The sequence below is a fragment of the Typopeltis vanoorti genome, chromosome 11 (genome assembly GCF_054136105.1).
Source record: "Typopeltis vanoorti isolate ZY-2024b chromosome 11, IOZ_Tvanoo_1.0, whole genome shotgun sequence".
Classification (NCBI taxonomy): domain Eukaryota; kingdom Metazoa; phylum Arthropoda; class Arachnida; order Uropygi; family Thelyphonidae; genus Typopeltis; species Typopeltis vanoorti.
In genome coordinates this window covers 123574598-123601760 of record NC_143559.1, presented here as the reverse complement: position 1 = coordinate 123601760, position 27163 = coordinate 123574598, and the positions used below count along the sequence as shown (strand labels likewise).

General features: G+C 34.9%; 1 protein-coding gene across 1 annotated transcript in view; it reads left to right on the top strand.

Moving 5' to 3' along the window:
- Nf1 (neurofibromin 1) overlaps positions 1–27163 on the top strand; it is a 1119557-nt gene that overhangs the window by 596923 nt on the left and 495471 nt on the right. Inside the window, exon 34 of the mRNA XM_090400295.1 lies at positions 7836–8075. Coding sequence (XP_090256421.1) covers positions 7836–8075 — 240 coding nt within the window. The remainder of the gene's footprint in view (positions 1–7835; positions 8076–27163) is intronic.

Here is a 27163-nt window from a genome sequence, read left to right as displayed (position 1 = left end):
CTATATCATTAATGTTCTTCTTCTATAACATATTAACGTGACACAAATCTTTCATTCATAATCAGTGTAACACAAAGTTTACTTATCTTCCTTTTTTGGTTCTTTAGTGCTTCATAGGTTCACAGGAAACTGGCCTTCTGTGGACAGTTGGACTTGCTTCTTTTCGCGGAGAATATGGCCGCCAAGACCATAGCTGCCTATCGGGAACGCTCCGATACCGAGGGCACTCGCACCCTACGCCACCATGAGAGAGAGAGGAACACACAGGTGATCCAGGAACAAAAGGTCGCATGACCCTTATGTTTCCCTCTTTCCTTCTCGGGGATTCTCGCCCTTTTCGATGTCCAGCCATCTCACACGTGCTACTACGTCATGGTGTCCATATCTCTTCCCCACTATCGCACATACGCTGACGTCACGTTGTTTGCTTGGGGCTAGCTGCTTCCTCGCGTATGGCTCCGTGACCTTTAAACTTCACTCCCCCCCAACTGTTGAATTTGTGCTTACATTCTATAATTCTTTTATACATGAACTTTTATAATGCTCTGTTACTGTTTTATACCTTCAGTATTAATTTAATCACATTCGTGAATGGCACAAAATACATACTTATTTACCCTTTTATAGCAGAACATGCTTGATACATATATACATATTACTTATTTTACACTTAGAGGCAATTTACTGTATTTATCTCATTCTTTTGTTTGGAAAAGCATGTTAGACTGTGATAAGATAGGAGTTCATAAATTTCCACTCTATCACAATCTAACCAACAGTTTTTTTCTTGGTACAGCTTTTGAAATAGATACCTGCATATCATGTTCAAGCTCCAGTTTGTTTCTTGTTTTGGACTTGATTGAAAACAGAACTGAAAATCTTGATTCACATAGATAAGTTGTTATAAATGGAATTATAGCCATCTAAACACGTTTTTGTGATAACGGGATATGCTTCTCCAAGTGTACACCAAAAATTTTGTAACTTCATTGATTGGAATTCAATTCGGAGTTTTTTGTTATTGCAGACATCAATTAGCTGATCTTTCACTGGGTCATTGTCACTGATTTTTTCTAATTCAATATGAAAAGGGTTATATATCCAGACTTCATTCATTTGGTCAGGAGGAATTATTCTTGCAAGTGCCTCTTTCAAATTTTTTAAATGCAATATAATGCTATCACGAACTTCCTGTTTTAGTTCATATTCCGGATCTGAAGTGATTTCATCAAGAAATTTGAAATTGGCCAAGTTACCTAACTCCACCCTTCTTCCCCAGAGAGTCAATTTTTCTTGAAACGATTGTATCTTTTCTTCAGCCTCCACGAGAATGACATCTGTACCTTGCAGTGAAATGTTCACAGAATTAAGAATTCCAAATACATCAGAAAGATAAGCCAGAGAAATCTCAAAGTTTGGATCTTTGAAATATGAAGCAAAAGCAGATTCTTTTTCAACTAAAAAAATTTTCAATTAAATTTCTGAGTTCAAAAACCCTACCTAAAACATTTCCTCTGGATAACCATCGTACTTTTGTATGAAGCAGCAGTACAATATGATCTGCTCCAACCTCTTCACACAAAGATTTAAACACACAGTGATTCAATGCTTTTGCTTTGATAAAATTCACAACTTGAACAGCAACATCCAAAACGGCTTTCATATTATGTGGAAGTGTTTTAGATGCTAAAGCATACCGGTGAAGGATGCAGTGGTTTGTAAAAATAATTGGATTATTATAATTACGGCTATTATAGCCTGTTTTTGTTCAGGAGTGTCCAAAGACAAAAACAGGCTATAATAGCCATAATTATAATAATAATAATGTTTAAGAGGAGTAACATGGGAATTTTTCCCAGAGACTATACTTTATATTTGGGTTGATTTCTTTAACTAAAGTGGTGAAACCTGATTTTTTCCCCAACATGGCAGGAGAACCGTCAGTACAAATAGATTCTACTAATTCCATGAAAGGCCATTTGGATCAAAAAAATCATTCACCAAATTCATAATGTTCACTGCCTTTGTTGTTTCTTTCAAGGGTTTGCAAATAAGAAATTCCTCCTTTATTTCATTCTGATGTATATATCTAGTAAAAACAAGAAGCTGTGCGCAGTTAGAGACATCAGTTGATTCATCCAACTGTAAACTAATTCTAGCCAGATTTTTCTTGATTTCCTCCACTACCTGCAGATGTATGTCTTCTGACATTTCTCTAATCCAATCACAAAATGTATTATTTGATAATGGTATTTGTGTAATTTTCTCTTTTGCTTCTTTACCACACATCAACTCAACCATTTCCATAGCACACGGCTTCACTAATGTCTCAGCAATTGTATGTGGTTTCTTTTCTTTGTCGACCCTCAATGCGATGCGATAACTGGCCTCCAGTGCTGGCTTCTTCAGGTTAATAAATCCATGGTCATGAAGTGCGATATTCTTACCAAATCATGCTCATTTTATTCTAAATGAGGACTATGACTTGTTAGAATGTTCGGGATAAACATTCTGTAGATGCTCTCCCAATTTTGATGGCTTCATACTGCCATTGCTGAATATCTTGGAGCAAATGAAACACTGCGGCTTTTGCACACCTTCTTTGTCAAGCACAAAAGTAAAACCATATTGCACATATGAATCTTGTTAACAACGTTTCTTTGGCATGGTCATTCCTTGGGTCTGCAAAAATAATATTTTTTTGTATATAAATCCTGATCTAACCTTTCATTTTTAAAATAAGCTAAAAAATAAATAATATTTTAATGTATTTAAATCTTGATCTGTCCTTTCATTTTTAGAATAGACTAAAAATAAACTCTAAGCTACTTACGATTAGATTAAAATTTAGTCAGCAAAAGTAATTTAACTAATCTATGTTTATCACTAAAACGTGTGTACTGTGAGCATGTCGAAATGAAGCAGTTGGAGTGTGAACCATGCAGTACGTCACACGCATGCACAGGAGGTTCAGATGCCGCGGAGGCGAGCCTCAAGGGAGCGCTGATCTGGCAATTTCGCTAGCTATCTTGAATCTTAACCAGGCATTTTGAGTTATCGGACCTTGCAGTGACAATAAAGTCTATGCAACTTATCTGTGTCCATGTCCGAAAAGAGACCTGAAATGTTGCTGGTGTGGCTGACAGACATGCCAACATGGAATAGCCCGGAAATGTTGATAACATAACTATTTTTGGAATATATTAATAGCATAATATACTTATTTACTTGCTATTCACCGTACCCCCTGGACAAGCTTCCCGTACCTCCTGTGGGTACAGGTACCCAGGTTGGGAACCCCTGGTCCTTGGAGTTGCCCGTAATAATAATATTTACAACACATGTTCTTCTCATGTTAACAATGAAGATTATACACAATTTTTTGTATAACTAATATGATGATGATAATAATATTTTTTTTAACAATGACAAGGTTTATTATCATATAGAGTATTTATGTATATATACATGAGACATGTTTTCTGTAGAGTACAAGGATTCAGTACAGAATGCAGAGTAGTTAATTCTTTATAAATATAATTATACTTTTTTTTAAAACTAATTCATTTATCTACTGTATTTACATTTGGATCAGCATGAATGTGCATACAATTCACTATACAATGCAGTAATACAACTCACAGTTCAATAGTAATAATAGTAATGTTATGATTTTATATTAATATGCATAATTTTTCTACACTTTGTCTTTTGTATTTTTTTTCCAATATTTTTTTTATCAATTCTGTATTTAATACAGATATTTTACTTCCCTATAAAAATTCAGTATACAAGTTACTAAGTGCATACTCTTTGATATATTTGTTTGTTTGGGTGATATTTCTGATTTCTTCCTCGAAGCTTCTGTAGAGCTTATCTGAGGAAGATAATAGATGGCGGTGGTTTCATGGGTTTTGTTTCAATACTTGTCACGAACTAGATTTAACTGTTTATATGCATGTGCTTGTAAACTTATATATGAAAATATAATATGTATGTAGAAGTCCTTTTTTCCAGTTAACGTATAGAGGCGAGTACATGTGTCCACAGACTACCACTTCTTGAGCATGTTGTAACTTTTTTTTACGGGGGGTGGGGGGGATTTGGATATAGCATGTTTGTGTCCTTGTAATGGTGTTTGAGAGAGGTTTGTGTGTGTATGTGAGAGAGAGAGAAAGAGTAATTTCCCTCTAATTTTCAGTCTGCCTGTAATATTTATATAGGTCCCTAGGTTTCTGTCGTTGAATGCCGGTTTGTTTATCATTTCAGGTATGTAGAAGTTTTGGGTGACTTTTCTGTAGGATTATTATATGTTATATTGTTCTGGTTACTCTGTAGGTTGGACTGAAGTAATGTTTTAGCATGACTGTGTAGTGGCATAAGTGTTTCACCTTAAATATTTTGTGTTCTGTCCTTGCTCTCCGTATAAGTATGGGCTGTTCTCTTTGTTCCCAGAATATCGGTTTTTACATTTTATTTTGCAACAATTGTAATTTGTTAAGTTTGTAGTCTGCACAGAATGTGTATGATGTAATTGCACATCTTAAAATAATAATGCTTTATAGAGTAGTATTTTTATATGTGCTGGAGCAATGTCTTTTAATCGATATAGTTTGCTTTTCCTGAGTTTGTTGTGTAGGTAGTTTGTATGGCTATTCCAACTTTGATCAGCATTAAAGTGAAGTCCGAGATAATGTGTTGTTTTTGCCTGTGTGATGGTTGTGGTTTTAGGATCAGCCCTTTGGGTATAGGAGTTGAATGTCAGATATTGGAATATTTAATTTCTATGGGTAGGGGGTTTTGAATATCATTAGCTTTGTTTTTTCAGAGTTTATATATATATATATATATATGCCATTTTCGGTTAGACAGTTAGAAAATTGATTAATGTTATGTTGCATATTTGTGTAGGTGATATTTCTGTTGTTGTGAATGGACAATGTTGTCTTCCTATTGGAAGATTTTACTTTTTAGGGGAAGATGGCTAATATCGTGTGTGTGTATGTGTGTGTGTGTGTTTACGAGAATGGGAGATAAAACAGCTTCTTGTGGTACTTCACAGGTTGCCGGTATCTCTTTGCTGTGCACTGTTATTATTGCACTATTGCATTTATTATAATAATAATAATTAATAATAATAATAATAATAATAATAATTATTATTATTAATATTCTACATAGAACTAAAGTAACAGTGATTTGGATTCAATCATTAGTGATCCTTACAACAAGACTATGTTAGAGATAATTACCAAACTGGGCTTTAAAATCATTACCATGACTTCTAATTAGGAAGGAGTGACAGTTTTTTATGCCACATATTTAACAGGCTGAATATTATTATTATATTAGTTCAGGCTTTCCAGTTCAGTGACACATCATGACATTCCAAATATTATCGTGTGTGTGTGTGTGTGTGAGAGTGAATGACTTTCTCATCTTATGGCTGTAGTGAATATCAGACCTATCAAACATCAGCCTACTTTCAACACAGCAATCAAACCAGTAAACAATAACTAACCAGTGTCATCCTCAGTTAAGCTTACTAAAAAGCCCCAAGGATGCAATCTGAATTTTGCATTGATCTCAACCGAGATCAATGCAAAAAAAAAAATCCATTTATTACATTTAAGTGATGTAGTTACAGTGCTTAAATACATTAAACCAAAAATTGTAAAATATATATAATTTATTGTTATTGTATAAATACTATACAAATGTAAAAAATGTAATCTTATTCAACTGCAACTATAAATTACCAACTACCTATAATTAATACATTATGCAAAAAAAGGAAAATTTGTATGAAATTCATTTAAAAAAAAAACAAAACAATGTTTTGTTATTGCATAATAAATAATCATAATTTTAATAATAAAAATTATTGAATTTTTTTTTGTTTTTTATAGAAATTTAGTGTGGAAAATAAACCATAATCTGCAGCACTTAGCTGCTGTACTTGATAAAATAACATGTTGGAATGTCATTTAAGACGATTATTGTATATATATGTGCATATTTTTGAGATCAATAAAAAATTATATTAGTTATTCATTATACAAAAATGTATGTATAATCTTCATTGTTAATATTAGAAGAACATGTGTTATAAATACATAATATAGAGGCAAAAAAGTATTATTAAAAATTTTAATTGAAATCTAATGTAGAAAATGAACCATATACGCAGCACTTAGTGCTGAATTTTGTAAAATTATAAGTTCGAATGTCACTCAAGATGATCATTGTATGTGTGTAAATATTTTAGAAATGAATAAAAAATATTATTATATTATTATAAAAAAATTATATAATAATTTTTTATAATAATAAAATGATGAATGGCCTCTCATCGAGAGAGGCCATTCATCACACACACACCAGCTGCCATATTAACTTTCTGCTCTTTAACTCATTCACACTAGATACACGCACTGATTCAACAGATAAACTGTACCACTCATTCACTACTTTGTGAAAAAAAATCTAGCCCTTACCTTTTCCTTAATTGTGCAGAACTTAACTTCCATGGATGCCTCTGAATTTTTTCCACCCTTTCCATATAATGAAAAATTTCATCAGACAATAATAAATACCCAATAACATCTATTCAGGTGTATATGTACTCCTCTGTCATATCACCCCTCTTTTTCCTTTTTAACAGTGTCTGCAGTCCACATACTTTGTCTGTATTAATATTCTATATTCAGTAATACTGATATTATCTTTGCAGCTCTTCTTTATACCCTTTCCACAGTTTCTTTATCCCCTCTGAATTCAGAAGACCAATTCTTTGCATAGTAGTACAGGTGCAATTGCATCAAGGCCTTGTAAAAAGACAGAACCAACTTGCTTATCCTCAGATATCAGTGTTTGTTTCAACATTAAAATTTTACTCTGAGTTGTATTTGTAATTATTGCTGTGTGACCTTTGAACTTCTTCTGTCAACCATAGCACAAAAGATCCCTAGCCTCATCAATTTCTCCAAACATAATCTCACCAGTACAAAATGCTGTTGGAAATTTCATCATGCCACAGTGCATAACTTTACATTTATTCGTGTTGAATTGATAGCCAATATCATTTGTTCACTCTTCCAGCCCATTCAAATCATTTTGTAAGTGCTGTATGTCAGTAGCATCCCTGATTTTCCTGCCTATCTTTGTATCATTAGCAAATATCTGAACATATCCTGTTATTTCCTTCCCAATATAATTAATGTATAGGTTGAACAACAACAATAGTCCAAGGACTTATCCTTGGGGTGTGTCACTGATCATTTTAAATCTGGCACATTCAGGACCCCAATATCTACTTTCTGATACCTCTTCAGCATCACCCAGTTATCTATGTGAATAGTTTATCTTCCAGTCCCAGTTTATACAACAACTCTCTTGTGGAATCCTATCAAATGGGTGTACCATTTGATATTATTTACCCCCCCCCCCCAAACTAAGTCCCTTTTGTTCCACCAAATCTTCCATCATCCAAGCATACTTACCTGGAATCTTCACCCTCCCTACTTCCCAGCAGAGTTATACCAGTTTTCACATGTGTTCCCTTTTAACATTTAAAAACATAGTTAGACACTACTTACCATAATGAATATTGTTATACTTCATGAGGATTGATTGCAAAAGTATTACTAGCTAATCATCATAATGTTTAAATTACTTAGGATATTTTGAGTAGTATCCCAGAATTATTCCTTAATTTACATCACTTGGGAATTCATTGCATGTTATCTGTTATTTTAGTGCTTATTAACTTTTTTTTTGTTTCAAGGTATTTTTTGTTATATATTTAGATCAATATTGAATTTTTGTGTTTTTAGATGGGTAGTTCAAATTACTTCTGATTTTGAGTCTGTCGAACCAGCAAGCCACAGCATGTCATTTATCAGTGATGCGAATGTTCATGCTCTTCACCGTCTACTTTGGAATCATCAAGAAAAGATCGGTGACTATCTTTCCAGTTCTCGTGATCACAAAGCTGTAGGAAGGAGACCATTTGACAAGATGGCTACCCTTTTAGCCTACCTAGGTCCTCCTGAACACAAACCTGTGGATTCTCAGTAAGCTTCTCAGTATATATTAGTCATGTTTCATCATTACGTATGAAATAATCCATTAATCTGCTGCTATATCTAATTAATAATTAAATTCATTTGATTTTAAACATTTGAGATTTTAAAAAGTCTATTGGACAGAGATTCATTTACATACCACATTTGATTTTTAAAAACATTATCTTACTTGTGAAGTATCTCTGGATGGAGAACATTAAACATTTTGTTAGAATAAAAACATTTAAGTCTAGTACAAATTCTACAAATTCTAAATCAGGTTTGGTCATTTTTCATCAAAAATCCAAGGTATGCAGATTTGAAATATTTTTCTGTGGAATTTTATACTAGATATAAATCTCTATAAAAACATTATCTACACAATTACAAGACATTACATTACAAACTACTTATTTTTCTATGTTGAGATTATAAACATGAATTGTGGCCGTTGTTTCGGTTGTATCTCCTTCCTCCCATTTCTTTTACTTACCTCAATCACAGTGACACGAGAAAAAAAAAAACTTCCCCAAGAACTAATATGTGCTTTTAATACCTGTGTATTGTTTATTTTCCCTCATTTGTTGCTGTTTATGTGTAATATCTACTTACCTGAACATAACTGTGTATATCTTCAGCATCATTATTTTTAGCATATCTTAAATTTTTTTCAGGATATTAGTTCATTTTGAACATTTGTTGCTCTTTCAACAGGGAAAAAAAAAATATATATATATTATGGATATTATTTCTGGGAAAACTCCCATGTTACTCCTCTTAACAACCTATTATATTTACGGCTATTTTGCCTGCTTCTGTTTAGGAGTGCCCCTGTTTAAATGTCATTGGCTTTTTTACTCACGGATTCTTAGGGCATTGTAGATGTATATTTACCAATAAATATATGTAGCATAAAGGAAGAGAAATTTACACATACCTTTTTCTGGGTGTTGTGGCTTTTCTTCTTTCTGCGATGTCCAAACTACTGTGTGTGGGGAGGCTGTGTGGGAGAATTAAAGAGAAATGGAAAAAAACCCAGGTTTTTTGAATAATATATATATATACATATATATTATATTATTAGGGATGGGCGGAGCATTTTTTTATATTTATATAGGGTGGGAAAGGGTAAGGGGTTGAAAACAGCAACTGATTTTTATAGGGCAGGAAAGGGGGTTGATGGGGTGCGGTCCGTTTCGACTATGCTTGGTCGTCGTCTGAACACGTGGATGCTATGTCAGGTCGGGTAGGTGCTTCTGCTTTTGAAGTGTTTGTGTTACCGCCTATTGGTCGGGGTTGTGACCTCAATTTTATGTTGTGAAGCTTCCAAACCTCGGAGATTATGTAGGGCCTGTGGACGTTGATAGAGTTCGCGTTACATTTTATGGCTACTATTTCCGATATTCTAAGCATTGTTTCACTGTCTTGTCTGTCTACCATGATGGCCTTGTCGATCTGCAGGGTATGTTTTTATTCAAGGGCGTGAACAGCTATTTCCATTTTTTCTGTACTTTGTATTTGATTTTTCTTTTTGATGTTGCGTTTTTTTAGTGTTTAAATGTTCTGGAATAGGGATGTTACAATCACGGAAGTGTTCTTGTAGTCTTGCCCATAAAGACCTGATGGTGTAACCTGTGTAGGTGATATCATACCATCCATATTCCGTTAAAAAACCGGTCATCTTATCACAATTCATAAATGCTTACAAATTTTCAGCCAATCAGATTAATCTAAATGCAGAAATAAAAAACTAACACAGATCTTCAAAAATCGCATCTATCCTACATAACTAATAAATTATGCAAACAATTATGCCAAAAACCACCAAAACAACCCAAATACCAAAACAAACTTCCCAACACAAAAAATTATCAGGCTACCATACACCCAAAACACGTACAAACCCGACCTGACATAGCCTATAAATACATCTTCAAACATACTGACTACAAACTGGTATTCACCACAAACCAAAAATTGGCAAATCTCCTAAAACCCAACTAAGTCTCACACATAAAAAGAAATATTTGAACACCACATTTGAACAGTCTATAAATTTCCTTGCCAAAAAAAGACTATGATATCACCTACACGGGTTCCAACATCAGATCTTTATGGGCAAGACTTCCGTGATTGTAACATCCCTATTCCAGAACATTTAAATACTAAAAAATGCAACATCAAAAAGAAAAATCGAATACAAAACGCAGAAAAAATGGAAATAGCTGTTCACGCCCTTGAACAAAAACATACCCTGCAGATCGACAAGGCCATCATGGTAGACAGACAAAACAGTGAAACAATGCTTAGAATATCGGAAATAGTAGCCATAAAATGTAACGCGAACTCTATCAACGCCCACAGGCCCTACATAATCTCCTACGATTGGAAGCTTCACAACATAAAATTGAGGTCACAACCCCGACCAATAGGTGGTAACACAAACACTTCAAAAGCAGAAGCACCTACCTGACCTGACATAGCATCCACTTCCTCCATCTGTTCAGATGATGACTAAGCATAGTCGAAACGGACCGCACCCCGTCAACCCCCTTTCCTGCCCTATAAAAATCAGTTGCTGTTTTCAATCCCTTCACCCTTTCCCACCCTATATAAATATAAAAAAACGCTCTGACCATCCCTAATATATATATGTATATATATTATTCAAATAACCTGGGTTTTTTCTATTTAATTCTCCCACATTGCCTCCCCCCCCCCCCCACACACACACAGTAGTTTTGACATTGCAGAAAGAAGAAAAGCCACAACACCCAGAAAAAGGTATGTGTAAATTTCTTTTCCTTTATGCTAAATATATTTATTGGTAAATATACATCTGCAATGCCCTAAGAATCCGTGAGTAAAAAAGCCAATGACATTTAAACAGGGGCACTCCTAAATAGAAGCAGGCAAAATAGCCATAAATATAATAACAATACACACACACATATCGTCTCTATAGGGGTCGGGCCCCACCTATATTTGTATAAATAGCCCGATAATTGTAGTTTTAAAAAAATGTTTCTTGTAATTATTGTTTTTTGATAATAATTACAAGATTAATAAAAAAAAATACTGTAGTATTTTGTGGCAATATTGTATAATGAGACTTAGTACGGTCTGTGGGGCCAACCACGGTTGGCCCTATTTTATATGTGTAGAACACAGACCATGTATGAGCACTTACACTAGCAATCGTATTTGTTTACTGGACGCAACGCTTAACTTGGGGCCAGTTTAGACTGGCCCAGTCACTGCGTTGCATGTACGTACATAGCGTGCGATTCTTTGATTGTGAACCATGTGCACAAGCAATCGTGTTTGTTTACTGGGCACAACGCTTATTTTGGGGCCCGTTTAGTCTGGCCCAATCACTGCATTTGTACCTAAATAGCGCGCAATTCTTTCGTTCTCTTATTATTTATTCTCGTTGTTGATCTGTTTTATTGTTTAATAAAAAAATTACTGTAGAGTTTTGTGGCAATATTGTATAATGCAACTTAGTACGGTCTCTTGGGCCATCCACGGCTGGCCCCAGAGACCGGTAAATAAACAAACATGATCGCTACTGCATGTATTTTATACGTGTAGAACACAGGGCGTGTATGAGATACATGCAGTAGCGATCATGTTTGTTTATTTACCAGGCACAACATTTATCTTGGGGCCCGTTTAGTCTGGCCCAATCACTGCATTTGTATGTAAATATCGCGCAATTCTTTCATTGTCTTATTATTTATTCTCATTTTTGTTCTGTTGTATTGTTTTAGTGTGTGTAATTATTGTTGTCATTTTTTGTTATAATTTATTTTAAAGTTTAAATTTTTATTACGTCCATAAAACAATATATTTTAACTATGAACAAAATCGATAGTTTACTGGAAAAACGTTTCTCGTTTTTCCAATTTTAAAAAAATTAATAGCTCAATGCATCAGTGGAGTCTGACTAAACATTATTGTAATAGAAATAATAACTATAAATCAATAATAGAAACACTATATAAATATTAAAAAAATTAAGTTGTTTTTGGCTCCTTGCCCCACCTGTTTCTATTGTCACCAGCTGCCACTGTATATATGTATGTATATATATATATATATATATATATATATATGTGGCGATTAGTTTTTACTCGGTTGTTATACATTTCAAAAAATAGATTTAATGACTCCAAGACCGAGATAACATATAAAGATTTTAATGATAAATACTACTAGTTTCGGCATATAGCAGCCTTCTTCAGGTATTTATAAAGGAAAGGAATACTAATAAACATTGAATTATTTAAATAAACAAACTGGAAATTACAGGTATAAATTGCCTCACATAATCGATACATAAAAACGTTGTATTTTTCAAGTTGTTCCAACTGGCGTGCCATTGTTTGTTGCAATTGTGCGTGCAAGTTCACGTGAACGCCAATATTGAATAACTGCAGCATGGCTATCTGGGATGTTATAACTTAAATTATTATTTAAGTGGACCGGGTTCAGTAGGATTTCCCGTGATTCTACGATTTTTCTTTCAAACTCATCTTCACAGCGAAAAATATTTTCTGATCTATTCCAGCATACAGAGTGGCTTTGTTGGTCATCATTAGGATTATTTGAAAAAAGAACATGACTGGATAAAGCAGTTGCATGAGATCTTTTGTATGAGATGTCTCTCTTATGCTCTTCTATGCGTTGTTCAATAGATTTGTTAGTTTGACCAAAGTATGGGATATTGCAATCACACCACAATTTATATACTCCAGGGTACTTAAGGTTGTGATGAGTAGGTTTTGGATGGCTGATTAGAGAGCGGATTTTTGGAAGTGTGGTGAAGAAGGTCCTGATATTATATTTTTTAAGGACTTTAGCTATTTTCTTAGAGACTGTGCTAATGTATGGAATAGAGATGCTACCTTTAAAATTAATAGTCTCTGTTGTGCACTGCTTAGGAGGGTTCAGAAGAAGTTTCTTAATTGTTTTTTCAGAGTATCCATTTTGTTTAAAAATAAGAGTGAGGTGATTCATTTCTTTTTGTAGTTCATCTTGTTCATTTAACTTGGAATTATATCTACCTTAGGACACAGAGCACGTTCTCTCTTAAATGAACAAGATGAACTACAAAAAGAAATGAATCACCTCACTCTTATTTTTAAACAAAATGGATACTCTGAAAAAACAATTAAGAAACTTCTTCTGAACCCTCCTAAGCAGTGCACAACAGAGACTATTAATTTTAAAGGTAGCATCTCTATTCCATACATTAGCACAGTCTCTAAGAAAATAGCTAAAGTCCTTAAAAAAATATAATATCAGGACCTTCTTCACCACACTTCCAAAAATCCGCTCTCTAATCAGCCATCCAAAACCTACTCATCACAACCTTAAGTACCCTGGAGTATATAAATTGTGGTGTGATTGCAATATCCCATACTTTGGTCAAACTAACAAATCTATTGAACAACGCATAGAAGAGCATAAGAGAGACATCTCATACAAAAGATCTCATGCAACTGCTTTATCCAGTCATGTTCTTTTTTCAAATAATCCTAATGATGACCAACAAAGCCACTCTGTATGCTGGAATAGATCAGAAAATATTTTTCGCTCGTGAAGATGAGTTTGAAAGAAAAATCGTAGAATCACGGGAAATCCTACTGAACCCGGTCCACTTAAATAATAATTTAAGTTATAACATCCCAGATAGCCATGCTGCAGTTATTCAATATTGGCGTTCACGTGAACTTGCACGCACAATTGCAACAAACAATGGCACGCCAGTTGGAACAACTTGAAAAATACAACGTTTTTATGTATCGATTATGTGAGGCAATTTATACCTGTAATTTCCAGTTTGTTTATTTAAATAATTCAATGTTTATTAGTATTCCTTTCCTTTATAAATACCTGAAGAAGGCTGCTATATGCCGAAACTAGTAGTATTTATCATTAAAATCTTTATATGTTATCTCGGTCTTGGAGTCATTAAATCTATTTTTTGAAATATATATATATATATATATATATATATATATATATATATATATATATGTATGTGTATATATATATATATATATATATATATATTGAAATTAGGATTTACTCGGGATGTATACATCTATAAAAATAAATTTAACTGACTAGAACCCGAGAAAGTATAACAAAAACCTTTAATACATCACAACTAGTTTCATCGGTGCTCCGACTTCTTCAGGTGAGAAATAAAAACATAAGATATAAAATAACACGGTAAAAAATGAACTTTACAGCTTAATAAAAAGCAGAATAATAACAGTCATATTTGAATAGGTGACCGCGTGCTACCGTTGGCATGAGTAGAATGTGTGCGACAGCTAATTTTTGAGCGCCAGTACTGGATTACTGCGCTATGGGAATCGGGTAAATTGTAGCTAAGATTATTGTTTAAATGTGAAGGGTCCAGAACTATTTCTTTTGATTCGATGATTCTTCTTTCGAATTCATCCTTGCAAATATATAAAGTAGTAGTGCATTCCCAATCAACTTGATGTGGCTGTTCTTCAAGGTTAGAGTTTGCCGAGAAAAGGACATGACTGGAAAGGGCGCTCGCTCGTGTTCTACTGTAGGAGATGTCACGTCTATGTTCCTCAAGACGAAGTGAAACAGATTTGTCTGTCTGGCCAAAATAAGGTCGACCACATTTGCACAAAACTTTATAAACACCAGGAAAATGCAGATGGTTGTGTTTTGGTTTTGGTCGACTCAGAAAAGAACGAGGTTTTGGCAGCGTAGTATAGTCGGTCTTTATGTTGAATTTTTTCAGAATCTTAGCTAGTTTTGGGGTAAGAGTGCTGATAAAAGGTAACTGTATATGAGTGATAGGGTTGGAGTCATCTTCTTGTCGAGGATGTTGGCGTGGTCTCAAACGTTTAGTGATGTTACGAGACGAATATCCATTATTTAAGAAGGTGTTTTTCAGGAAGTTAAGCTCTGTTTGTGTATATATATATATATATATATATATATATATATACATACATACATACATACATATACAGGAAAACCCCTTTTTTACACTTTCCAGGGGACTGATGGAAAAAAGTGTAAATAGCAGGAAATGTAAAAAACATTAAAAAAGACTAAGATGACTTACTGCTAGCATGTGACTACATATTAGATTACAAAATTTAATAACTGAAAATAAATGAATTTACAATTACTTACATTTATCTATTTAAAAAAATCTTTAATTGTTGATTGTTTTTTCTTTCTCTGCAATCTTATAAGTTCCACCTGCCTCTCCACAGTGTAAATGTCCCATCGTCTCCTGATGCGCTTACAATATACTGCCTTAATACAGAGATAGCTTCCATTGCTTCTTTATTTGTAGAGACGGTAGGTTCTTGATCACTGTCTTCTTCCTCCTCTTCTTCACCAAGGTGGTTGGAAAAGGTGTCTTACACTCGGTACCATTGATGTGATCACACCAGAATCAACATAGTCTTGAAATGAGGAAGACTCATCCATCTCATACCAGTTGCTGGGCTCTGACATATCTTCTTCTTCCACCTGTAGTTCCATGTTCCTGCTCTTCCACAAATGTAACTCCTGCCTTCCAGAAACAGTTGAATATGGTTTTAGGAGTAACATGCAATCATGCTTTGGACACATAATGCATGGCAGATTGATATGGTCATTTGTTTTTGGTCCATAAGATTATCATGCATAAACACAGCTTTTTCAACAAGCATTTTTCTATATTTCCATTTAAGTGCAATAGATGATGCCTAGATCTAATGGCTGAAGATCAATTGTACAATTAGGGGGAAAGAACACTAATGTTTCTGAGTTGCAGATCTTCAGGATGTGCAGGACATTAGTCTAGCAGTAGTAGTAGTAGTTTTTTGCAGTGATTTGCCCCCCATTTTAGCATCCAGAGCATGCATGGTGGATGTGAAGATGCTGCTGGTGATCCATGCTGTGCTGTTGCCATCATACTTAGTGGGCAGATTTTTCACGTTCTTAAAACACCTTGGCTTTTTAAATTTACCAATTACTAGTGGAGGTAATTTTTCTGATCCATCAGCATTGACCATGAGCAAAACAGTTACCCTCTGCTTGCTGAGTTTTCCACCGTGACACTTCTCTCCTTTGAAACACAATGTTTTACTTGGAAGAATGTTATAAAAGAGCCCAGTTTCATCAGCATTTTTCAGTTCATACTCCTGAATAATAGTCTTTAGTTCATGTTTCCAGTGGTTTACAGTTTCCCCTACAACACTATTATCTTTTCCACACACTTGATTATACACAATATTGTGACTAGTCTTGAAAAGATCAATCCATCCATTTGATGCAGTAAAACCATTAATCCCCAACCTCTCAGCAAATTCAAGGGCTTTCTCTCAGAGTATAGTACCATCGACTGGAATACCTGATGCTCTCGTAGAAACAAACCACTCTGCCACAAGTTTATCCAATTCATCGTATGTTGATGTCCGGATATATTTTCTTTTTTTGACATAGCGCCAGATTGCTTTGCATTGAGTTCGATACTTGACCTGTTTTTACTATCGTGTTCGAAGTGGACACGGAGAGTCCAAGATCTTTTGCTAATTGCACACGTGTTCCGGCATGCCAATCTCAACATCACAGAATTGCCAACTTTTCTTCTACTGAAATACATTTTCTGTCTTTTTTCTCCATGTTACTAACATGGATCATCCGCCACTGCAACTTGAAAGCAACTATCATACACTAAATTACGTAGCAGAAATTCTGTAATATACCACATGCTTCTGAATTGTGACTACAAACACCAACACTGCAAGCTAGTGAAGCAATATTTCACGAACTGTGGTTTATTCACAAGTAACAACTGTTATTTGGTAGAAGTCTGAATTTGATTTCGCAATTTGTATATGATCCTTGTTCACGAATCAGTTTCAATTTCGATACAGCTGTGAATGTGAAATCACATCACTACACATTACGGGTGCCACAAGCTACTGACAGTTTAAAATTACTGATATGTGAAAACTTCACGGTATCATTTCGCACTGTAATTGAAAAATCATGGTATCGCTCATCACTATATTACTGCTGCCACGTGCAAGTCACCATGATGGCAGAAACGAAACTACTGCCGAAAGCAACAGCACCTGATAACAGAAATGCACAGATTTCTGTAAAAATCGATTTGAATGAGAGGAAATCGATTTGAAAATCAGTGTTGCCACCTGAGAAAAAACCGCAAATCATGGGAAATAATTTCCACATCAAGTTGTTAATGGTGGGAAAACAATATATTGTAAGAATAGGCCTTAAGACGGGACCAACGGAAAATGATGTAAATGGCAGGAACATGTAAATCGTGGGAACATAAAAACAGGGTTTTACTGTATATATATATATATATGTATATATATATGGTTTTACTGTAAATATATATGTAAATAAAAAAGGATTGCTTAAGGGTCAAAGCTGTATAACTGAGAGGAGACCTCCACATAGCCTTTTAAAGGAATGCGGAGAACCGACCAGGGCTTCTGACCTAATGTCCAATCCTCACCTTCTCGTGGTGCACCCTGTTGGGTATCTACTTTGATACTGAACGAACGAGGATGGGCTGGCAATTTGGGATTTAGCCGACCAAATTGTATTCTCATTGGTTAAACCAAAATAAAAAATGATGGTACAACATGACAAAATTTCATGCTGGCTGGGACATCGCCCGGTTAAACAAGGCCTCCGTTGTTTTCGCCAGGGAACCAGGGAGAACAGCGAAAAGTCAGCTACTGGAACAAATCTCAAAATAAACCCCAACTCAACATCACCAGAGTTAAAGATCGGTACTATCAACGTAAGAAGCCTGAATGGCAAAGAAATGGAGCTAGCGGAGGAATTAGATAAGTACCAGATCGACATAATAGGGGTGACTGAAACAAAAAAGACCAAAACTGGTGAGATCTTTCTGAGCAATAAATACAAAATGTTATATTCAGGCAATGACAATCAAGGAAAAGAAGGAGTAGCCATAGTATTCAACACAAAATACGAGGCTAATCTTCTTGAATGGCAGTCAGTCTCAAGTAGAGTAATGTGGGCAAATATGAGAATGGGGAACTGGACAATGAGACTTATTTGTGCCTATGGTCCCACAGAAGGTTCTACTAAGGTAGAAGTGGAGGAATTTTTTGATGCTTTAGAAAAAGCAACTAACACAATGAAAAAGGAAAAGTTGGTCCTTGTTGGGGATCTAAATAGCAGAGTAGGAAATGATTGTGAGACATACAAAAATATTTTGGGAAAATTTGGAGAAAAGAGCAAAGCTCATAATAATGGCAAATATCTGTTGGATTTCTGCTCAGGACATGGACTGGTTATTACTAACACCATGTTCCAACATAAAAATGTGCACAAATTCACATGGAGAGAAGGCGCTAGGAATAAGAAAAGTCTCATTGACTATGTTATTGTTGATAGTGATGTTTTCTCCCTGGTGCAGGACACCAGAGTGTACAGAGGATTTGAAATTGGAAGTGATCACTATTTAGTCTTGAGCAGGATAAAATTGATTTTCATATTGAAAAGAATAACATGTAAGAAAGTTTTAAAGCGAATAAAAGTTGAGCAGCTCTCAGACGTGAACTGTAGACTAATATACAGAAAGACTATTGAAAAGAAAATTAAAGAGTTTGAGAACAGGAATCAAACCTTGGAGATTCAGTGGCAAACTCTGAAGAAAACATTGATTGATTCTGCCAGAGAGGCATGTGGTGAGGTTGTGTGCAAGGATAAAAAAATCAGAACTCCCTGGTGGACACAGGAAGTTAAAGAGGCAGTGAAGGAAAAGAAGAAAGCATATCAAAAGTTCCTGGCAAATAAGTCAGCTTTTACTCTTACAGAATACAGAGACAAATGTAAGAAAGCTAAACAGTGTGTAAAACTAGCTAAACAAAAGTCGTGGGAGCACTTTGGCAAGAATATAGAAAATAAATATCAAGAAGGTGGCAAAATATTCTGGAGGTTGTTGAAGAAGCTTAGGAATGGAGGAAAAAGTGCTGTAAAAGGAGTTAGAGATGATAAAGGTGACATGAAAAACAGGAGAAAAAGATATCCTCGAAGTATGGAGTAATTACTTTGAAAAACTGCTAAATGAAACAAGCAGTGATGACAGCACAGTGATAAAAAACACTGACCAGGCATGCAGTCAGGAATACATATCCATACTTGAAGTCGAAAAAGCCATCAAAGGCTTGAAATGTGGAAAGGCAGCAGAGTAGATGATATTCGACCAGAAATGCTGAAGTATGGTGGTATAAAAGTCTTACAGTGGCTGCACTGCATAGTTCAGAAAGCCTGGACAGAGGGACGAATTCCCGATGATTGGAGTAGAGCTCTCATAGTACCCATATATAAAAAGAGAAATAAAACTGCATGTGAGAATTACAGAGGTATTTCCCTACTGAGTGTTCCTGGCAAGATATATGCAAGTATACTTGAGAAACGGTTGAGAAGAATTATGGAAGAAAAGCTTGGTGAAGAACAAGCTGGATTCAGGCCAAATAGAGGCTGTCAGGATCAGATCTTCACTTTACGACAAATAGTCGAGAAAGCATGGGAATATAACAAAGATCTGTATTTAAGTTTTGTCAATTTGGAAAAGGCATATGACAAGGTGCCAAGAGAGAATCTATTCAATACGCTGCAGTTATATGGTGTCAATGGGGCATTATATCAAGCAATACTTAGTCTGTATTTGAGTTGTAAGTCGGCAGTTAGAATTGAAGGACGTACAGGAAGATGGTTTAATGTTAAATCTGGTGTGAGAAAAGGATGTACATTATCCCCTCTATTATTCATTATCTATATGGATCACATTATGAAGGAAAGTGGTATTAAACATGATATCAGAATTGTAGATGTTAATGTCAGCTCTTTGCTTTATGCGGATGATGTTATACTTCTAAATAAATCCGCTACAAGTCTGCAAGATTCTCTGACTAAATTGAATAGCTGTTGTAATAGATATGGTATGAAGGTCAGCAATAAAAAGACAAAGACAATGAAAATAGGCAAAATCATTGAAAATGTCAACTGTGTTGTGAATGGAGAACCTGTGGAACAAGTAAAACATTTCAGCTACTTAGGCACGATTTTTACTGAAGATGGTAAATTAAATATAGAAATAGACAATAGAATCAGCAAAGCTGGTATGGTGGGAAGTCAATTGAATAAATTCATATGGAATAAGAAAGAAATTAGTCAGAACACTAAATTAGCTGTATACAAGACAGTGTTCAAACCAGTTTTAACTTATGGATCTGAGAGATCGGTCATAAGTAAAACACTTGACCAAAGACTGGAGACCGCAGATATGAGGGTCCCGAGGAAGATTAGAGGTGTGAACAGATGGCATCAATGGCAATATCATATTAAAAACGAGAATATTAGGAAAGAATTTGACATTGTCAGCATCCAGGAATGCGTTAGCAGAGCTAATCTCAGGTGGTATGGTCACTTAAATAGAATGGGAGAGGAAAGATTAGCAAAACAAGTGTTCTCTGCCAGGTTGGCAGGAAAACGACCCAGAGGAAGACCAAGGTATAGGTGGATTGATGCAGTACAAAGTGCCTTAGACGATAGAAATATAAGATCTGATAATGTTGGAGTCTTGACAAGTAACAGACTGATATTGGAGGAAAATTGTAGATAGGAAGTTAGTAATGATGTAATTTTTTCATGTAGTACTGTCATATCCTGTACACCCCTTGAGGGTACATGGCAGGAATTTGATGATGATGATGATATATGTATGTATGTATGTATGTATATATATATATGTATGTATTTTGTATAAAGAATTGAATGACTAGAACTGAGATTTAAGTAAAAAGGTTTTAATATAAAAACCCAACTAGTTTCGACTTCTAACAGCCTTCATCAGGTGACATTATAAAAGAAAGAAAAAACACTAAAACACTGAAGCTTAAATAAACTATGAACATTATAGAGAGTCTCTATACATAATTGACATTAAATCGTTGTGGTTGTATTTAAAGCTGTTCTTTCGTTAGTTGTTTTGTTAGGAAAGTGCGTGCTAGTAGCATCTCATGAATGCCAGTACATGATTACAGCTGAATGACAATCTGGAAGGTTGTAGCTCAAGTTATTATTTAGATGAACAGGATTGAAGATGATTTTTCTATATTCCACGATTTTTCTCTCTAGTTCATCATTGCAACAGAAGATGTTAGCAGATTTTCCCCAGCAGACTTTGTGACTTTGGTTTTCATCATTAGGATTAACCGAGAACACATAAGGGCATTACTTACAAGAGACAGCGAACCAGTGCATTATCAAGTCATATCCTTTTCTCGGTTAATCCTAATGATGAAAACCAAAGTCACAAAGTCTGCTGGGAAAATCTACTAACATCTTCCGTTGCAATGATGAATTAGAGAGAAAAATCGTGGAATCTCGAGAAATCATCTTCAATCCTGTTCATCTAAATAATAACTTAAGCTACAACCTCCCAGATTGTCATTCAGCTGTAATCATGTACTGGCATTCACGAGATGCTACTAGCATGCACTTTCCCAACAATACAAAACTAACAAAAGAACAGCTTTAAATACAACCACAACGATTTAATGTCAATTATGTATAGAGATTCTCTATGATGTTCATAGTTTATTTAAGCTTCAGTGTTTTAGTGTTTTTTCTTTTATAATGTCACCTGATGAAGGCTGTTACAAGCCGAATCTAGTCGGGTTTTTATATTAAAACCTTTTTACTCAAATCTCGGTTCTAGTCATTCAGTTCTTTATAAAAATATGTATGTTAACTGAGTTAATGATCATTCTTTCATATATATATATATATATATATATATATATATATATAGATAGATACATACACACAGTGGGCAATATATAATATTTTCTTGCCCATCCAACTCACCTTATCTTTCTACAAATATGGGTCTGGTGAGGTGAGTATTACCACTTATAGATTTTATTACCACTATTAACAGACATATTACCACTTCAGTTAGTGATCTAGAGATAGAAGACTTCCATTGCCTGGTGGAGACTGAATTACCTAAATGACAGAATTACATAAACAGTAGAAATGGTGGAAAACATGATAAAGGAAATTGCATTTCTATGTTCAAATTTCCATAGCTGTTGCCATCATTCATCTATAACTGTGAGCCATACAGCCAAATAGCAAAGACATCATCTATATTCCTTAATCATGCTTTGTGTTTGAGGAGCTTGAGTTTGAATAATAAAGTCAGTAAATTCTTTAATTACATTCCAATTTTTACTTAATTTTTTTCTTTCGAAAACTTGATTATGAATCAAAAGTATTCACAGTAGATGGTGAAAATTTGCACATTGATGACAGAACACATGCAGTAACCAAACATAAAAGAGTGTAAATGCAAACAGTAATGGGAGGCATATAACATAGAACTAGAATAGTATGAAATTCCACATTCCAGTTAAAATCTCAGACTCTTCTCCAAGTCTTGCTTTTGCAACAAATATGTCAAGGCTGTCCAGGTTAAAAATGCAGCATATTCTTAACAGCTCAAGCTAAAGACTACAACACCTCCAAGTGAGACACTTGTTTGTGACAAAGTGAGACTTCCCAATGATTGTACTAGCCTTTTTCATTCTTATTCTTTTACTATGCTTTTCTTTCTGTATTCTTTTCTCTACTTCTTCTGGGTCTTTTTTTACTATCCTATCTTTTAGTCTCCCATCACTGGGATCCAGTGCTTTGCTGCCATGCTTGCTGTGTGGTGTAACGCATGAACATCTGGAAAAGAGTGGAGGATCCTGCTAGTCTTCCACTGCTTTGACCTTTACTTCGGCAAGATGAGGAGTCCTGCATGGGTCAACGGTACTGCAGTAAGTCTTCTTCTCCATGGTTCAGAGAATTTGCATCCATATTTTGGCCTTTTGGTGGGTAGGAAACTCTGGCACTGAATCTAACTCCTTGTGAGAATGAATAATTTTCCATCCTGTTGTTTATCAGGAGCCCTCAGCAAGCCCCAGCCATGTCCAGAAAGCATAGAATCATCAATAGAAAACCTAAGTAAGAAACAAAGAAACATCATAAGCTGCAACAAATACACCACTTTTTCTTAATCCTACATTCAACAGGGGAATGTTCACTTGGAACACTGTCATCATTCTTCATCTAGAAGGGGTGGCAGAATCCCCAAAATCTGTAAATAAAATAAATAAAAGAAAAGAAGAAAAAAACCCATCCTTAGAATAGTGTTTCATAACTTGGGTGGTGCACCAAAAACCTCACTCAAAAATGCTTGTTTCTAGAAGAGAGCTTTGATTTAATAGATGACCCTTCTCCTTTCCCCATTTCCCCCCCCCCTCCCCCATAGACCCACAGTTTCTGCTTTGTCTTTTCTATAGATATTTCCATGAATGTTGATCCACTGAATCGGCTACCACTATTCTTTTATTTCTCTCTAAAAATGTATGAACACAAGCAGCTGCTGGTTAACAGCCATATGCTGTTCAGCTCCCGACTTACTGAACTAACTTCTCATCCTCTTCCTTCATTGTACATAGCTCTACTTTGGAACTGTCTGCCCAATACCGTTTTCTCCACTGCATGCAATATAACCTCCAGCTCTTAAAGAAAGACATTATTTATATCAGTCCCACACACACGAAAGGTGTCAAGACCCAAAACACAACATGTGTGTAAACATGTGTTTACACACAACATGTGTGTAAACAGATTCCTTTCTTCTCTCTCTCTCTCTCTCTGATTTTTTGTCCACACGTGGCAGTGTTGTTTTATGTCTAGAAATTTTCTGACCAGCAAATAGCTCTGATGCTGTAGTGGGATAATTGAGGGATTCATGTTTGTTTCATCAGATTATGTTTGATCAAGAATATTCCCCAGAACTAAAATAAACATGTATGTTCTGTCTGTTGACATAATGCAGATGTTATTGGTTAATTAGAAACAAATTTTGAAAGTTTAAATTAAACCTCTTCACTCTACTCAGTTTCTTTGCAGTAATGTTATTTCACTAACATTACAAAAGAAATAAACATTCATTTAATTATTTCATGTTACAGTTCTTCAGGTGGAGAACTAGAAAAAAAACAATACATGTGTTGCTATTATGATTTCTGCATTGTGTTATGATTTCTGCATATGATTGTTTATAATCAATTCTAAGTATACTTCATTGGAATTTTAAAATTTTCCTGTCCCTAGTTCACAGGACTACCTCTTAATAACATTAGTGATGTTCATCATGTATTATTTTCTAATTATACTTTCTGCTTTTTATACATTATGTTGTGCTTTGCTTGGATACTTCATAACTCAGGTCCCAGTTCTGCTGCATATTATACATGACAAATTATATTATTGATTAAATTAATATTTTATATTAGCATAAAGAAGCAAAAAATTGGTTTATGCAATATTTTCAAGGTTAACCTAATCATATACAAAGTACATTTGATTTCAGATGAAGTTATTCTTCAGCATCATCAGATTCCTGTTATACAGGGTATCCTTAAAAGGATATATAGGATCAACAGTTTTTCTCCAAATTAGTCTGTTATATGTCACAAATTTGATATTTTCAAGTAAAACATTTCTCTCTTATTCCATATGAATTTATTCAATTGACTTCCTACCATAACAGCTTTATTGATTCTGTTGTTTATTTCCATATTTAATTTACCATCTTCATTAAAAATCATACCAGCTGAAATGTTTTACTTGTTCTATAGGTTCTCCAGTCGCAATGCAGTTGATATTTTCAATGTTTCTGCCTATTTTCATATTCTTTGTCTTGCTATTGCTGACCTTTACAACAGTTATTCAATTTAGTCAGGGAATCTTGCAGACTTGTAGTGGATTTATTTAAAAGTATAACATCATCCACATAAAGCATAGAGCTGAGATTAACATCTCCAATTTTGATATCAGGTTTGATACCACCTTGTTTCATAATGTGATCCATGTAGATAATGAATAACAGAGGGGATAATGTACATCTTTGTCTGACACCAGATTTAACATTAAACCATCTTCCTGTACTTCCGTCAGTTCTGACTGCTGATTTGTAGCTGTTGCATTTTGAATAGCTTTTCTCTTGGAACCTTGTCATATGTCTTTTACAGATCTACAAAACTTAAATACAGATCTCCCGTAATTTCTCAACTATTTGTCATAAGGTGAAAATCTGATCCTATCAGCTCTATTTGGCCTGAATCTAGCATGTTCTACACAATGCTTCCCTTCCACAATCCTTCTCAACCTTTTCTGAAGTATACTTGTATAAATCTTACCGGGAACACTCAGTAGAAAAATACCTCATTCATTCTCACATTCAGTTTTATTTCCCTTTTTATATATGGGTACTATGAAAGCTCTACTCTGATCATCTGGAATTCATCCCTCTGTCCAGGCCTTCTGAATTATGCAGTGCACCCACTGTAAGACTTTTATACATCCATACTTGAGCATTTCTGGTCGAATATCATCTGCTCCCACTGCCTTTCCACATTTCAGGCTTTTGGTGGCTTTTTCTACTTCATCAGTGACAGCACTACTGTGCTGTCACTGATTATTTTGTCATTGTTCTTTATTTCAACAGTCTCCTTCTTGATATATTGCCATGTATCAAGAATATATTGCCACCTTCTTAATATTTTTTTCCCTATCTTCTTACCAAAGTCTTCCCATGACTTTTTTATGTAGTTTTACACAGTCTTTAGCTTTCTTACATTTGTCTCTGATTCTCTAAGAGCACAAGCTGACTTTTTTGCCAGGAACTTTTGATATGCTTTCTTCTTTTCCTTCACTGCCTCTTTAACTTCCTGTGTCCACCATGGAGTTCTGGTTTTTCTATCCTTGCAGACAACCTCACCACATGCCTTTCTGGCTGAATCAATCAGGGTTTTCTTCAAGGCTTGCCACTGAATCTCCAAGTCTTCCTATTCTCAAACTCTTTCATTTTTTTTCTTGAATAATGTTCGTGTAATTTGTGGAATTAATGTACAGTTTACTTCTGAAAGCTATTCAACTTTTATTTGCTTTAAAACTTTCTTACATGTTCTTCTTCTGAATATGAAATTCAATTTTATTCTGCTCAAGACTAAATAGTGATCACTTCCAATTTCAAATCATCTGTACACTCTAGTGTCCTGCACCAAGTGAGAAAACATCACTATCAATAATAACATAGTCAATGAGACTTCTTATTCCTTTCCTCCATGTGAATTTATGCACATTTTTATGTTGGGACATTGTGTTACTAATAACCAGTTTATATCCTGAGCAGAAATCCAATAGGTATTTGCCATTATTATTAGCTTTGCTCTTTTCTCCAAATTTTCCCAAAATATTTGTGCATGTCTGACAATCATTTCCTACTCTGCTATTTAGATTTCCAACAAGGACCAACTTTTCCTTTTTCAATGTGTCAGTTGCTTTCTCTAAATCTTCAAAAAATTCCTCCACTTCTACCTTACTATAACCTTCTGTGGGACCATAAGCACAAATAAGTCTCATTGTCCAGTTCTCAATTTTGGTATTTGCCCACATCACTCTACTTGATATTGCTTGCCATTCAAGAAGATTAGCCTTGTATTTTGTGTTCAGTACTATAGCTACACCTTATTTTCCCTGATTGTCATTGCCTGAATATAACATTTTGTATTTATTGCTCAGAAAAATCTGACCAGATTTTGTCTTTTTTGTTTCAGTCATCCCTATTATGTTGATCTGGTACTTATCCAATTCCTCAGCTAGCTCCATTTCTTTGCCATTCGGAATTCTTATGTTAATAGTACCAATCTTGACCTCTTATGTTGCATTGGGGTATGTGTCGGGATTTGTTGCAGTAGCCGCCTTTTTGCTGTTCACCCTGTTTCCATGGCGAAAACAATGTGGGCCTTGTTTAACTGGGTGATGCCCCAACCGACCTGAAATTCTCTCATGTTGTACTATCATTTTCTATTTGGTTTAAGCCAATAAGAATAAAATTTGGTCGGCTAAATCCCAAAGTGCCAGCCCATCATTCAGTATCGTCTTATGCTTGATTTTACATCAAA